Genomic DNA, 16,397 nt, shown 5'->3' on the forward strand with positions numbered 1-16,397 from the left:
GTTCCCCATTGATAGCAGATTTGATTGAGCTGGAAACCCAAGTCCCTGGTGCATTATTATGACAGGCACAGAAGTTCCTGCAATGCCTCCCTATCATGTCTGAAGTCTGACCTACCACGACTGCCGCAGGGCTAAGAATTACCCTACTGCCCTGGTTTGATCATTTATTTACCTCTTACCAGAGACCAGCGGTAACAGAGGGGTTCTTTGCAGCAAGGGCACCTGTCCTACAACAGCATACATAAAACTTTGTGTATGCTATAGCCCTTGTTCCTTTGCAGACCCTTCACAAATCCCTGAAGGAATGCACTGCAAACATTTTGCCATTTAAAGATAGCTGTCTGTGGGACTTCACACTAGCTTTAAGAGTCAGGAGTGGAAAAATACGCTTGCCAGTTAGTATCCCAGAAGAGAATAGCATTCTCGTTGCTCATTAGAATCACTGCAGAGAATGCAGCAGCCAGTGGGTATTTTTAGGGAGGCAGAGTCTCTCATGTACAGAATAGACAACATAAACCCAAATGAAATGAGGAAAAAACCCCGCTCAGACCAAATTCCGGAACAGAACTGTTAGGGTCTTGGAAGCTTCCCAGGCTGATTTCTGGCAACTGCAGCAGTGGCATCCTGAGGTAGTAATTCCTATTGCGCGGATTGTTTAAATGCTCTGTAGCAGGGATTTCCAAAGGGAACCCTCAGAGCCCATGCAACCTGCAAAACATTTATGTCCCATGGAGGAATATTTTAGTACTTTTCTACAGTGAGTATGAAGTACTGCACTGCAGATGAATTTCATTATGTATCCCCTACTTAAGGGTTATTTTCCATGAATAGAATGCTAGGAACCATTGTTCAGCCATCTTGGAGTACTTAACCTGTTGTTACAGGCCTGATTGAGAAGTGGTATACTGGCTTCATGCAATCAGGTCTCTTGCTCTCTTAACTTTGGTGGATTGAAGCACATACTGCATAAGCTGCACAGAGAGAAAATGTCGCTGGGATGCTGCCTGGCTGGAGAGCAAACTGTTTTCTGGTAAAACCAGAGACAGAGTCTTCTTTGGTTTGCTTTTCTCCACTGAAGAAAAATGGGACTGCAGAAGTATAATCAGGTCTTGCATTCTGGAGCAAATATTCTTGAGTATGTAACTAGTGTCCTTCCAACTTACACTATCTACCAAGTTCAATTTCTGGCAAGAGCCACAGAGGAAGAGCTGTCTTTGTTGTGTATGGTACAGCAAGTCCATCGACACCACCTTCTGAGTGGCATCTTACGCTCACCACCCCTACCTGTCATGCTCTCTCTCCCTCTCTTTCTCTGCCCCTGTGTAAGAAGGGGGTTCTGCTGTTTTATTATCTGGCCTCAGTGTAGGCGCGTCACCTCTGTGTTGTCTCCTAAGGTCCCTCCCTGACCAAGGTTGCTGGGATTCTAATGGGTTTGAGCTCACGTTTGAACAGACTCAGAGTTTCGCTGCAAATTGGGAAGAGAATTTCTGGTGAGCATGTGTTTATTTTTGGATTAATGTTTTCACATTGTCATTACACTGTGATTCTTTTTTAAGTCATTATACTTTTGATCTGAGAAAACTGGGCTTTTTCAATCTCAACTGACTAATTATGTGGCTGTGGAAGGCAGAGGCTGCCAACAGCCTGGATAAGCTGTGATGAGTGGATATGATGCTGCAGCTGACAAACTCGGGCAGCACGAATCGGGCCACTGCAAATATGGAGCAGCACAGTGGTTTGGTATTTTTGCAAGTGCATTAGACATCACCCAGTCCTTATTCTGATGAAATGACTGTTGTGTGTTCTCAGAAATATCCCGAGTGTCAGGCAGCGTGTTTAGCACAGATCAGAACAGAACTCCTGTACCAGTTTAGATGTGGGCGGTCACTGGTTTTCTCACACCAGTGCAGTTAAAACTGGCCTTTTTTTCCCCTCCCTTGCCTTTGCACCAGGACAGCTGTGGGGACCTGAGCCTTGGTTCCCTTGTGCAGCACAGCCATCACTTCTCCACAGGGCTTGGACCCAACTAGACCAGAGTCATGAGATGTGCTGAGATATGCTTTTGTTCAGACCTCAGCTGTGTTACCTTGGATAAATAAAAAAGGCAGACTATTTACAGTGTCCCATTTCCATAGGTCATTTCACATTATGAATGCTTAGAATTTTTTAGTTTAATCTTAAATATGTGAAGTATTTTGTATAAACTTTAGAAGTGGGCCTTAGTCGTCTCTCACAAAACTCATTGGTTGGCATTGCATTGATAGCCTCTGTCTAGTCCTCACACTGAGTGATGCTCAGTGTGTTAGCAAAAAAAAACAATCAAAAAGAAAATGAGATCTAAAAAGATGTGAACGAGCATCTGCAGAGTTCTCATCTCCTGAATAATAAACATCATTCTACTATATCCCTTCCTTAGTATTCTCTGTGTATTTGTCATCCCTTGCTGTGCTACATCTAATTTACAATCTAATCCCTACCAGAAGAAGAACTCGCAAGTTTTATTTGCTTAGGTACTATGCACACACAGTTTAAATGTTAAAATGTTGAAATAATTGGAAAAAAATTGAGTGTGCAAAGATAGGAGTCTCCCTGCAACATCTCCCAACCAGCAATTCACCCGCCTTCTCCATTCTCCTGTTAATCAGGAGTTAATTGTGTGACAGTTCTAAAATGAATGAAGCAAAAACACCTACTAAGAACAAGAAGGAGGCTTACAAATTCTCTGTAATTTGCAACTGAGTTGAGATGTGTTAATAAGTGCAACCCTAGTGTATTAATTAATTTGCATTATCACTTAGCCTAGCGTTTCTATACAGATTTTGTTCCCCTGGATTTTAATTTTGAATGTTTCCTAAATAAAACAGGCATGGTGATAGATAATTTTGTTTGGAACATCAGCTCAATGAAACTAATGAATAAATGCATCTTGAATTTCCCTAAGCAAACGGAATTCAAATTAGGGATATTTGTTGGGGGGCGTTTGCTGTGGTTTTTCTCCTTTGTGCTTTTTCAGCTGAATGTGTGGAGAAAGTAGGCAAGTATTAGCTGTGATGAGCTCACATTGTCTTCCACAGGGGCACATGCATCGCCCTGGCTCTATATGAAGGACGACTATATAGTGGGGACTGTTGTTTGATTTTTAGAGTAATGTTGCTAATACAACACATTAGGCAACTTTCATCATATCTTAGATGGGTAAAGTAAAATGTAAATTAGAAACCCTATCTTGGTTCATCATTGCCTCTTAACTGATATGAGTTGTTCTCTTAATAATGGAACTCTTGCCACATTTTGATTGCCTGCATTGCTGATTATATCCCTTCTTCCTAGCCTATCGCTCAGCAGCTGCTGAAATGTCCTAGTGCATCCGTGATTCCTTGCCATTATGGCTTTGTGTTAGAACTTCAATGAATCCTGCAAATCAAATTCCTGGGGGTTTTGTCAACCTGCAGCTACTGTAAAAAAATTATTTCTTTCTTCATAGACCCTTTATACTCATCACAGTTTCTTCACAGCCTATGACTATAAAATGCTGCTCTTGGTACAGAATTACATGCACAAGACTTAGATTTCAAATATTTCTAACCCTCCTATTTGTGGTGATAACCATGAAAATATTAACCATATTTCAGGCCTCTTAACATTATTTACCTGCAGGTGCAGACAGCCTGAAGCAACATCTGTAGCTAGTCTGAAATAAAAAAGGCAATTCAGAGTTCCTTGGATCTCACTCACTTTCCAAGACTTCTGGTAGGGATTTTCCCAGAGAATTGCATAATTAACACAAAGTTTGCTTTGTCACACTTGTAAAATAGTGTCTTCTTGTTTTGTGTCCTAGTAGGAAATATCACAGTAGTTTCTTTTTGAGTTTCTTTCCTGGAGAAATAACGAGGTTACATTACATTCCTAAAAAGCAATCTTAACTACCTAAGACATAAAAATGTATTTAGGGCATGCAAAGAACTTCAGCTGTGTCCTGCAGCAACTGGAGAGAGGAGAGGGAATAAAGTGGAATTACTTATTAGTTCTCTCAGCCTCCTTTAATTCTGAGAAACCGAGAGGAGATATGTTGTAGGCAAAAATTTCATAGCATACACCAGGGCAGAAGATTTAATTTGTGGGTTTTGACCTACAAGCATCCATGGGTACTTAAGCCACTCACAGTGTGACTAAGAATTGCAAAGGACTCTGACCACGCAGGTATTTCTGAAGGGTGCAACTTGAGTAAAAAAGCGTAACAGGAGTACTGCAACTTTTAAATCAGATTATCTATGGTGGGGCATCTCTGAAGATATAAAAATACAAAACCTTCCTCAATTGAAGGACTGTGGCGTTCTGACACTTGAAAAAATTGCTGTATGAATATTGCTTTACTGAAGGAACGTTCACTTTATCTTCCACAAGAAATAACAGATTATTATACCTCTTCAAGATTGCTTTTCACTTTCCACTACTGTATTCGAGCAGTTCTTAAGTGTATTAGAATGTGGGAAAGAGTCTGGAGTCTTCCTGAACGTGTAGCACTTGTACAGCCACGTGTGCATACATCCTTCCAGGCACTCCAGAAACAGGAACTAGTTTTCACTGCCCTCCCCAACACTGAAGGCCTGCTGCTAGCCAAAATTGTTTCAGCAAGATGCAGCCTGTAAAGTGGTTCTAATAATTTTGCTTTGAACTGGCAGAGTAATTCCATTTCTGATTGCTCCAACACTGCAAAACTCAGCAGAAATTTCAAAGCCTATCAATTAAAGTGCTTTCCAATCAGGGACATTGTTGACTATATCCCTTCTCCTCCTTGTGCAGTAAAATTCAGGCTTGCCTGCATTACCTCTGTGTTCTGGTCATTTTAATTTCTCCTTTAAAAAGAGAATATAATTTCAAGCATAGAAGAAAACGCAACTGTGTTTAGTAGAATTCTTTGAGAATTGCAGAGAAGACTGTTACAAATGTTAACATCTCTTGGTGTGTGGCTGAAGGTAGGGACAGAGCAGTAGGTTGCGCTGCCCATACAGCTCTGTTGTTGTCTCCATTTAGTCTGAGACCATTTTAAGGAACACCAGTTTCCCCAGCAGTTTTCACCCATCACCACTGTTGGGACAAGCCCGCTCAGGGCTTGGCATATACAGACTTTAGTCCGCGGTGTAGAAAATACCCCTTTGGGAGTTGCTCCTTCCTCACCTCCGCATGTAGCATGTGCAGAGCTTAGATGTCACAGCCATCTTGATCACGTGTTGCACAAGTTTCCCTGATGGATGGTGCAAGGCAGCCTGAGCAGGCAAACAAGGAGCACACCAAGGTCCACTGGGTTTCCCTGGTCAGCAGGAGCAAGAAGCCAGGACTGCACAGGTACCACACAGAGTGTGCCGGCTCTGCTGCTGGAGCAGAGCTCCGATGTACTGGGCCTTGGTCCCCCAGCAAAGATTTGCCTCATCAAACTGGCCCGTTTGCTGCATTGCAGTCATGTCAGAAAGATGACTTAATGGGAAGGAATTTTTCTAGATTAACAGGTTGTGTAGCTAAAAACTGAACTGAGACTGAAGAGGGAAGGCCTGTATGGCAGTAGCCAAACCAGAACACAAGAAATTCCCAGGTTTTACACGTGCCGCCAGCAAAAGCTTGGCTGGAGCTTTCAGGGTGTATCCAGGTTGGCTGTACTCTGGGTCCCTCACAGCAGTGAGGCTGAAGGGCTGTGCTAATGGAATAAGGGATCATGCTTTGCTGTTCCTGGTGCTTGAGTAAAGCAGACAAAAATGCTTGTTCATGAGCAGAGAGGTGCCCTTTCTTAAGCAGTGTCATTATCCTCGCCTAGCACTATTGGTGTTCTCTGCCTTAGCTTTCCCCATGCAATAAGAAACAGGCTGCAGTAGGTATCTGTACTGTGTGAAGAACTCTGATATCTAGCTGGTTTTCCTAAACAAGTAGTATGTTAATGTGATAAGTCTATTTTATTTTGTTCAAAGCTCCTTTGTCTTGATACCTGTAATATCAGTAATGCTGCCATTCTGTGCAACAGCGCAATTTTCCAGTAATTAACATTAGACTGACAAGTGGGTTGAGAAGTACTCCTAGGCTAGAAGAAGAAATTCATTCCAGCCTGCTTTCATGAGCCTCCTCCCTTCGTTCAGAATGCATGAGAGCTTTTATTGCCATTTTCCTCAGCTTCCTTATATTCTTAATTTTGTTGTAGTGTTTCAGCAGAAGGCTGCTCAAGTGCCTGGTGACAGCGACAGGACGTACTGCTATGCCAGGAAGCCAGGTACAGAATTTAATTTAGCTCTTTAACTGCCTGGATGCTTCTCAGAACTAATAGAGATTTGCTGTGACTTGATTTTGACTGATTTAGCATCTGTTTCCCCACACGTGATTTATATCCTTAATGGTATTGCAGCATTAAGAGATCAGATTAAAGAAAGAAAAATAAAAATTACCATCTTGTGGGTAAGATCTGTAGAGTAAGAGTTACTTTACACTTTTCTGTTTCCTTTCTCAACTGCTGCAATTAAAATCAAGAGAAGTGCAAGATCCTGCAGCCGTGTTGGGGCAACCCCCAGTATTAATACAGGCTGGGGGGTGAAGGGATTGAGAGCAGCCCTGAGGAGAAGGGCTCAGGTACTGGTGGATGCAAAGCTGGACATGAGTTGGCAACATGCATTCACAGCCCAGAACGCCAGCCATATCATGGGCTGCATCAGAAGCAGTCTGGCCAGCAGGTGATTCTGCCCCTCTATTCCATACTGAAGGCTCCAGGGAGACCTTATAGTATCTGAAGGGGGCCTACAGGAAAGTGGGGGACAGACCTTTTAATAGGACAAGGGGCAGCAGTTTGAAACTAAAAGAGGGCAGGTTCAGACTAGTTGTAAGAAAGAATTTTTTTACAATGGGGGTGGGTGAAACACTGGAACAGGTTACCCAGAGGAGGTGGTAGATGCCCCATCTCTGGAAACATTCAAGGTCAGTTTGGACGGGGCTTTGAGCAACCCGATCTAGCTGAAGATGTCCCCGGTTATTGCAGGGGGATTGGTCTATATGACCTTTAAAAGTCCCTTCCTACCCAAACCATTCTGTGGTAAAACAGAATAGTTTTTATGGGTCTGAGGAAATACCTGTAGCCCCATGCTGCCATTTACAAGAGCCTCCTGGAGGGCTAGGAGAGCCCTGTGTCATAGCTGTGTGTTCAGATTGGCTAGCTCAATGTCAGTACCCTGGAGCTGTGCAGTACTGCACCTCCCTGGACCAAGCAGGGACTGTCTTTTCCCTTCAGTTATACACCTGTATCATCATCTCTCAGAGGAGTGGGCTGTAAGGCTTTCTTGTCACTCCAATGTATTTAATAATTTGGGGGAAGGAAATCACATGACATTTCAAAACCATTTCTGACCAAATTTCAGCCCCAGTTGGTGAGAAATGCAGCGTGTGGAGTTGGAGAAGGAAGGCAGAAAGGCACTGCTGGTATTTTTTTGTCTTAACATAGCAACAATTTCTCTTACAATGTCAGTACTGTAGCTTTAGTGCTAGAAAGAAATTCTTATTTGAACTGACACTAATGCAGAATCCGTGGATCAGGGCGATAGTAATGAATGGAATGTTGAAGATGCTGTTCTGCTGTGAAAGAGTAATGGTAGAATCCTCACTCATTGGTTGCATTTCTCTCATTGAAAAATAACAAACAAACAAACAAACAAAAAAAAACCCAATCTGAAGAAAAGGGTTGGGGGAGCCACCCTGAAGATGGGACATTTTTAGATGTCAGATTATAAAGTCACTGCTTATGTGCCTTTGTTGAAAAAAGTGCTTGCATTGTGAAGAGAGAGACATGGAATGGGTTAATAATACTTTCTACTTTTTTGTATATTTTGTAGCAGCACTCAGAAGTCACACAGAGGCAGGGATGTACAGCACTGTGAAGCACACCATCCCTGCTGAGCAGGAAGAACTCATCCACTTGCAGGAACAGGTGAAAAAGGGGGCAATTTCTGTGAATGAAGCCCTTGAGAGATTTAAAGAGTGGCAGAATGAAAACCAGAGACAACAGTCTGCTCAACAGGTATAAGCCTGCAATTTATGTTTCTTCATTGGGCATCTTAATCCAAAGTTCCAAACACAAACTCTTGCAGTCTGGCCTCCTACATGTGAGGTCAAAAATAGAGTCATGATTTATATGCCCATCAACTCCCAAGGAACTCACTGCTCATGGTTCTGAATCTTCTAGACACCCCTGTCAGCTCTGTTTGATTACTTGCTAGGCTTGTTGATTTTACTTGCCTAACCTCGGGTGCTGCTGTTGCATTTGGTTAAAACCCTGAGTTAAATATGTTTGTTAAGACTTTGGTTCCAAACCACTAGGTCGTGCTTCGGTCTGCGCGTCTCGTACGTAACCGCAAAGCTTCTGTAGCTGAACAAACTCATTGCACTATTGGGCAGTGTCAGCTAACAGAAACAAGCCTGTATCAAGTGTCCATTGCTTATATACATTAGGTTACAGCAGGCTGCATGGCTGCCTGAGAGCGTTGAATGTCCTTGGTGAAATCCACAGGTGTTAGCAGTGCTCCTCAGCTCCGTTAGACTTGACGTCTGGAGTAAGTGGAGGTGCACAAGGCCAGGCGTTCAGGGGCCCGCGCACACGGCCGCGCTGAGAGGGCTGTGTCTCAGCAAGAGTGTGGGAGGGACAGGGCAATTACCTCCACCGCGACAGCTGGAGGAAGAGGTTATGCCCTCGTTTTATATGAGGTCAAGTGTTAACAAAAATATTTTCTTGTCCTTTAAGTGCATTTAGTAGAAAGAGGAAACCCAAAGCCAGGCTGCTATTCTGCAGACTGAGAGCGTATCAGATGCTGCCAACAAGAGGAGATTAAATGCTCTTTGTGCTTGCGTTTACTGAACTAACAGTACGAGCTTTGTCATCGCAGTGGGACACTTAACACCGAAAGTGGAGGGAACCATTTACGAGGCCAGTTCCCTGCTGGGCACCAGTAGCACAGCACTAGTTGCTCAGCAGCAGCTCAAGAGGGTAGTGGGGATGCCCCCTCCAGAACTGTCTGTGGCCAAGCTGGGAGCTACTGGTATTGCTCTGTCAGTCCTGGGAGTTACTTGCAGAGGAAGATGGTATCAATCTGTGCAAAGATGGGGGCACTAAGCCTCAAGTTGTCCTTTTCTTGCTTAGCTAAAATATGCCTGTGCTTGGAGCAGGACTTATTCGGCCTGTTTTCACTGTTGGCAGGGAAATACAACCTGCATTTCACATGTGACTGTTCCTTGGTTTTTGAGGTTACCCCAGTAAGAACAGGGTGACGTTACTTCATGCTCTCACTGCAGCTGTCTGGTCTTTGCTGGGAGTTTTTGTGGAAAAAAAAATTGCTTGTCCATGGCAAAAACATAAAGCCCCAAGTGTCTGCAGTCTAATATCAGAATCAGTGTAACATACTGGTGGGGGAAAAGCCACAAGACTCTGAGGTATAAACCCTAAAATTAGCATCTACTTACAGCACATCATAGACCTTTTTTTTCCTTTAAAAATTCTTTTCATGGAAAGAAAAGCTTGGTGTTTATACTGCTGAAGAAACCAGCTTTTATCATTAGTCCTACAGTAAACTTCCGTTACTGATTCCTGCTGCTGGTTTTGTGCTTGTTTTTCACTTGAAGGAAAGAGTGTACCACCTGAGGGATGCTGCTGTTGGGAACAGACCAGAAAAGGAAAATCTGAACGGTAAGTGGCACTTTCTCTGCCTTGCGGAACACTGGAGCCTTGAACTGCAAATACACTGCAAAGGTCTGATCCAAAGTGTAAGCAGGCTTTTGGATCAGGCATTGAATTTGTAATGAGCTTTTTCTGCATCTGAAGTTACTGTAGTGCAATCTGGCCTTCAGCAGGGTCAGGATTTCAGCCCAAAGATGAGCTCACTGACAGTCAAGGGGGAGGAAAATTTACCACATCTTTGTGGCTCAGCTTTTCTGTACCCCTTTTCCCACTGCTTCATCACAATTAGTGTAGATGATTTCTTTAGAACAATTTACTTGATGGCTTCAGTATTTTATTTGTAGATCAGCTATCAGTTCACATTTGCAAATTCCTGATGAACTTTCCTCTGCTACAGCAGTTTAGTATTGAGTCATTAATAAAAGCTTTGTGATGGAATGTCATCTGCAGCACTGTAGCTCACCTCCATTTCCTGCAAATTACTTTCTCTTGTTGTTATGAAAAGATTGGGTTGGATGGAATTGACTCTAGGCCTGTGATTTCTGTAAACTTCATCACATCTGTGTTCTTGGGAGGGATACCTAGCATTTTTCACCTTGGCCTCAGTACAGTTTGTGTAGCACTGTTTAAAAGTATTGCCTAAATGTGTTATTACCTTACTGCAAGAGAGATGAATAATCCACAGTACTGCTTCCCTCTTCTGTTAGACACCTGTACTTCCATGGGCTCGTGAGAATTCATTAAAGAGAAACTCTTGTGGGCCCAGGGGCAGACTTGCAGTCGAGATTATTTATATTTCAGCTTTTACATCCTCCCTGGCTGGTTGGGGTGCAGCATCCCGAGCGTGTGAACAGGCTCTTCCGTGAGCCTTCCCAAGGCACTCAGCGCCTGCGAGGCTGGGATCGCCGCATTTGTTCCTACAAACCATTTCCTGTGGGCAAGGCAAAGCTCATGAGGACGTGAGGGTGATTCTTGGGAAGTACTCGGCTGTAGGGTGTTCTCTTAAGGCCACCTTACTCCTACCTCTGCAGCTGTACTCTCTCTCCAGAGTTTGGTTGTTGAATCATACCAGCAGAAACATAGTGTCAACAGCAGAAGGGTAAGAGTTGTGAACTTACCCCCTAACTCAGATAATGGTCACTATGTTCCCTCCTGACCCTGACCTTTGTTACACTGTCTTACATCCCATGATGCATAGAAACCGGTGGCTTTGCACTGCAGCAGTACAGTGGGAACAAGCAGGCTGGAGGCCCCTGTCTTGTCAAACAGTTTGCTGCATTGTCAAAGATTTAAACTCTTGAAACTTAAGAGCTTCTAAAAGAGGGAATTGCCTCTATAGCTGGAGGCATGTTGATGGCAAGAGTAAAGAAGGATCTCAGAAGACCTATATACTTAAGTTCAGACATAATTAAATTGCCTGAAACAAAAATGACAATCATGTTCTTTTCCCTTTTGTAGCTCCCAAGGAAAGCAGACCAGAGAGCATTGCTTTTAGAGACTTTCTGTTCCACATGCCATTTAATAAAGTGGTGAGTTTGACTTGTAACAGTGCTCAGATTGGTTAAATGAATGTGAGTTTTTACATCTCTCTGTACAGGCTCTCCCTCTGAACCTTTAACAGCACAGGCCTCCCTCTCCCAAATTCCATGTTTGAAATCAGGATTTGTAGAGTCTCTTTCACAGATGGTTTTTGAAGACAGGATTGAGGATTTAAAGCGATTACATCAGGAGACTGTTAGAAAACGAATTTGATTTTATTTTAATGAGAAAAGAAAATATCTCCTATAAATGAGCACAGAATATATATTTTTTTAGTTTCTTGATAAGTTTGATCTTGCCTCTACTGTAATGAAAGTTATTAATGAGAATGACCTTCGGTTCCATCTTCCATTATAATGTTTGATGCTATCTCAAAGTTCAAGTCTCATTTTGCAACAGTTCAATATAGGACTGAAAAAAAACATGAAAAAATCCACTGTAAAGCAAAAAACTCTGTCACTCCAGGAGAACAAAAAATGTTCATTTGCAGAAGGTGCAGGCACAGACAGTGATTTGCCTCATTACTTTGTAATACATATGTGGTCTTGTCCCTAGACACTGGGAGTTTTTCTAAGGGAAGTAAGATGTCAGCCAACAGTACAACAGCAAAAACCACATTTACAAAAATTTCACAGAAATACATAAATGATTTGGGGACAAATCCTCCATTTTATATCTGAGTGGCACAGATTGTTTAAAGTATTTAAGACTTTCCTGACGCCACTGAAGTACTGAACTAGAAGCAGCCTGTTGCCTATGGGAAACTTTAGGCCAGGCTCATACCCTTCGTGGAAGAGACCCTGACAACTGTGAAATACTACAGTGAAGGAGACAGTAACAAGCGGAGAACAACGGAACTGAACTGATGAGGTACATCTTGGCAGTTGAAGTCCTCAGCCATGGGTCTCCTCTTGGAAACATTACCAAATGGCAGCAGCCAGAATGTGGCCCCAGTGAGGTAGATTTGTGCTGCTCTCTCAGTAAGACGCTGTGCTCGATGTAAGACAATATCACAGTAAGAGACTGAGGTCGATGGTGTGTGCATGGCATGAGCATACAAATATGGTTAGACCTCAGCTTACTCAGTGGTGACTGATTCCTTGCCTGTAACCTTGAGCATAAAAGACTCAAGAGTCTCAGGTTTGTGTGTGTCTGCTAACAGAATGAATGGCAACAATGATGTAAGGATGACAAGTTTCCTTTAAAGTATTTAAAGGACATTGCAGCTTTCACATGCATTCTATGTCCAACCTTTATAGCACATAGCAATTTCTAAAAACACATGTATGATGCCTCCCTACACCTTTGGATGTTGGAATTACCTATGTGAATTTCATTTAGATGTTTCTGAAAATGAGATTGCAAAATCTGCCTTCTATTGCAGTTACATTATGGCACCTTATGTGTCACATCCCACAGATTTAGTCATCCAGCATCTAAAAATAAGTGCAAGATCACAGAAATGACATGAAATGGTTTGAATTGCTTGTAGTTAGTTATCCCCTCATAGCTGATCTCCGTAGAACCTTGAACTTGGTCTGTAGGGGTACAGCTAGTATAGCATAAGATTCCTTATCAAAGATACTCTTGTTCTCCACTCTTGGTGTGGAAGTAAGAACTGAGTAGTAGGTGTCACTATGTCATTACTAGGCAATGATTAAGATGAAGACCACTACTATATTGAACAAATGTTAGGAATTACTTTTTAATTATTTCATTATTATTATCATTTCCATGTCAGCAACTTACATAACAGGTTTAAATGAAGGTAGGTCTTGGGAAACAGGTCGGATACTTAAGTAGTCCTCTGGTGACAGCTGTACCTGTAGGGCAAATGCAGCTCAGTCTTTGCATCTGTTCTGGTCTTAGGAGCCTTGGCAAGACTGGTAAGTGGCCTGCTGTGGAAAGAAAGGTCAGAAGCATTTCCCACAGGGAACTCAACTGAAACCCCTTGTCACTTAGCTGTTAAAATCAGTGTATACTTACACTGAAAGTGGCCTTCGTATCCAAGGAGGACAACGTTACAAACTGTTGCTACAGCCTGTTTCGTACTGACCCACTCCTGTAAGGCAGTTTGCTCAGCCAGGGCATCCACTGCAGCAAAGGCATCCTGCACAGCGTTTCTTCTTCCAGGTTTTGATTTCCAGATGCCGATGACAGTAAAGCGGGTCTGGTTTAATTAAGTTTGCTCAACCAGCTGCCAAAGACCAAATGTCTTCCTCAGCTTCATCCAAAAAGCACTCCAAAGAGCACTATGCACCTCTCTCAAACTGGCGAGTTATTGATTACATTTGCTATCCTAAATGTCTGGCTTCTTTCCTCAACCCTCATCAGCACCGTGTTTGTAGTCCAAGTTACTAACAGATTGCTTATTCATCAGTTGATGCTGCTTCAGTTTGCAGGTAGGGTCTGAGTAGAGTTCCCTGAAAAGTAAAAAAACAGCACTTAATTTTCAGCACATTAATCAATTTCTATTGTCTGAGATAGGTCAATAGGAAGATAAACAGACAGACCTGAATTTCGACATCTAGATCCACGGGACTCAAATTTCTTTACAGTTAGCAAAGTTGAAATAAGTCTGTGTCCTGAAGCACATTCAAAAGCTTGTGTGTGCAGAGGGTGAAGAAGTCATAGAGGTGGTGTTGGTTTTTTTCTTCAAGATTCCAGGAGTAGGCATTTCAGTCAGAACCTCTAGTCTTGAAAATACTTGTTGGCTGATAATTTACCCTGTGTCCATTGGACTTGTGAAGCTACACATTTAGCCTGGCTTGTTTTGAGTTTTTTAAAAATTTTGTAGCTTCATGATGCTCAAATATAAAAATCAATAAGATAACAAACATCAATTTCCTGCCCATTTGTCACAAAATCAGGTCTTCATGAGGCAAGCCCACAGTCACACCAACTGAAGGGTTTGCCAGGACAACTGAATATTACAGTGCCCCTCAGCCTCTCCTGATTGCCACCAATAAAGACCAGCCATGCTATCACAAGTAAGGTTTGTTCAAAATCCACCTCGTGTCATTCTCCCACAAAACACCTGCCCCTTTGTGGCCCACCCTCGCTGCCCTGCTCCCAGGTACTCCCAGATGTTGTATTCATTTTTGAAGCAAAACATGTATAGTGATTCATCCTAGGTATGTATTTTGGGAATTACTCAACTTTGAAAGACATTCTGCACTTGGGGAATTTACCATTGCTATACATGGCTATTTACTACTTACATCTCTTTCTTTTCAGTCTCCAACTAGGAACCCATCGGATAGGGAACAGATGCCTAATTGACAGAGGTAAGAGCTTGCATAGGAACTCACACACAGACATGGTTTGCCACCAAGGCTTGTGGAAGCACTTCCCATCTGAGCGCGTTTGCGTGACGGTAGAACGAAGAGGTCTCAGAGGTCTGATTTCACAGGGAGACACAGGGTGCACCATGAGGGCTTTACACCAGAACGTTGGGTTTTTTGTCAGATGTCAACCTATTCTTGTTCCTGTGGGGCGAATTTGCAAGCACTTACCTGACTTGTGGATGCAGTGGAAGAGTTCCCATTAGTTATTGCAATTAAAAGCTGTATTAGAGGATGCTCCTACATACTGATCACATGTGCACTACCAAAAATACAATCAAAATGAAGTTGAAAGGTAGAGAGAGATATGCAAAGATATGTCCAGAAATGCCACTGAACTGAGACACCAGTGGCCATTTAGGCACTGGAGAGCTTACAGGTGATGATACCATCTCCACAAGCAGCAGAATTTTCTGATGTTTGTGTTGGTGATTGTGAGTTTCTTGGCTTTGGGCATCTAATTAGATCTTTGGTAGCTGGGGGGGGTTAATTGCTGTTTGCTACCTGTGTGTTTCCATCTACATCTCATAGCAGTTTTAAAACTGTGTGTCTGCTTTTCAACAAAACTTGATGATGAGGCTTGGTGCTGGGAGACAAAAAAGCAGCTATGTCTGTTTTACAGCATTCATTGGAGTTTTGTGGTTGGTTTTTGTGAGGTATTTTAATTAGTTCAGTTTTCAACATGTGTGCTGAGAACAAACTTACCAGGAATTGAACTCTGATTGCTGTTGGAGGCTCTAGACTTCACCAATTATCCTGTGTTCATTCTGAGACTAGGGTACAGAGAAATTACCTGGACAACATCTGTCTTTGCATCCCTCTGAAAATGAAGGAGCTGTGCAACCTTTCTTATGCGTGGAAGGATGATTTGCCATTAAAGGCAAAGAACAAACACTATATTTTCCCTGAGATCTTTAACAAGTTTCTGATCCCTTCGTTTCCTTAGGCACTGAATTTCTTCAGATCGCTGATCTCTGCAAGATCAGGCTGTGCTGAACATCTCCATGAGTCAGAGCTAGATTTTCTTCTTCAGTTGCCTTTCTTTCAGATGAGTTTAAGACATGAAAGTTTCAAAATTAAAGTTTACCACTTCAGATATGAACGGTGTTTGTAATTCTGCATTATTAGAGTTATGAAAGGGATTAAATATTTGTTCACAGTAACGAAGTAATGTGATTGAGTTGTGAAGACAGATGTAACTTTAAAGGCTTTGTTAGCTAAGTTACTTTGATGTAGTTTGCCTCTCCAGCTTGTCCAAGTGGTGCTGCACTGTCATAGTGTTGGTTTTGTGGCACTGAAAATGGGTAATCTTCAGGGAGGTCTTTCCTGCCACCCTTCTCTCACGTAAAGGAGAGGGGAGTTGCTCCTTGTGAGAACTGTTTCCATATTTCATTTCTGACGCCAGCTGCCTTCCTGCTCACTGGAGTACCGTGCCCACACCGTAAAATAATAGGTACCTCCTCTGCTGCTGCTTATGACATCTTTGGATCACCCTCCTCCAAAGCTCTTGTAAGATCCCAAAAATTAGTCTTATGGCATGACCTGAAGATGAAAAATGATCCCTCCTCTGGCAAGAGGCAGCTCAACTCCTACATGGGCTTTCCTAACAGAGCTGTTTCCTTGAGTGGAGCTGAAGTCACCTACACTAAGTAAAAAAAGCTTTGAATTCTAAAAACTCTGAAGCTGGAGAAAATTATTATGAAAAACCCAGTAAGAGCAGAGGTGCTTAGAAACTGCAGATTGCTGAAGTGAGATGAATCATTCAAGGGGGGGAGGGGGAATTACCCCTGGGATCAGCATAGGTGATCTCTGTCACTCAT

General features: G+C 42.6%; 1 protein-coding gene across 1 annotated transcript in view; it reads left to right on the forward strand.

Annotated features, from left to right (window-relative positions):
• Nucleotides 1-14,515, forward strand: part of BANK1 (B cell scaffold protein with ankyrin repeats 1) — a gene marked incomplete at both ends in the record, with an annotated part of 116,554 nt that extends 102,039 nt beyond the window's left edge. Inside the window, 5 exons of the mRNA XM_084263253.1 lie at nt 6,188-6,256; nt 7,860-8,044; nt 9,640-9,703; nt 11,153-11,223; nt 14,471-14,515. Coding sequence (XP_084119379.1) covers nt 6,188-6,256; nt 7,860-8,044; nt 9,640-9,703; nt 11,153-11,223; nt 14,471-14,515 — 434 coding nt within the window. The remainder of the gene's footprint in view (nt 1-6,187; nt 6,257-7,859; nt 8,045-9,639; nt 9,704-11,152; nt 11,224-14,470) is intronic.
• Between the last annotated feature and the right edge of the window lie 1,882 nt (nt 14,516-16,397).

This window comes from Gallinula chloropus (assembly GCF_964237585.1).
Source record: "Gallinula chloropus genome assembly, chromosome: 4".
NCBI lineage: Eukaryota > Metazoa > Chordata > Aves > Gruiformes > Rallidae > Gallinula > Gallinula chloropus.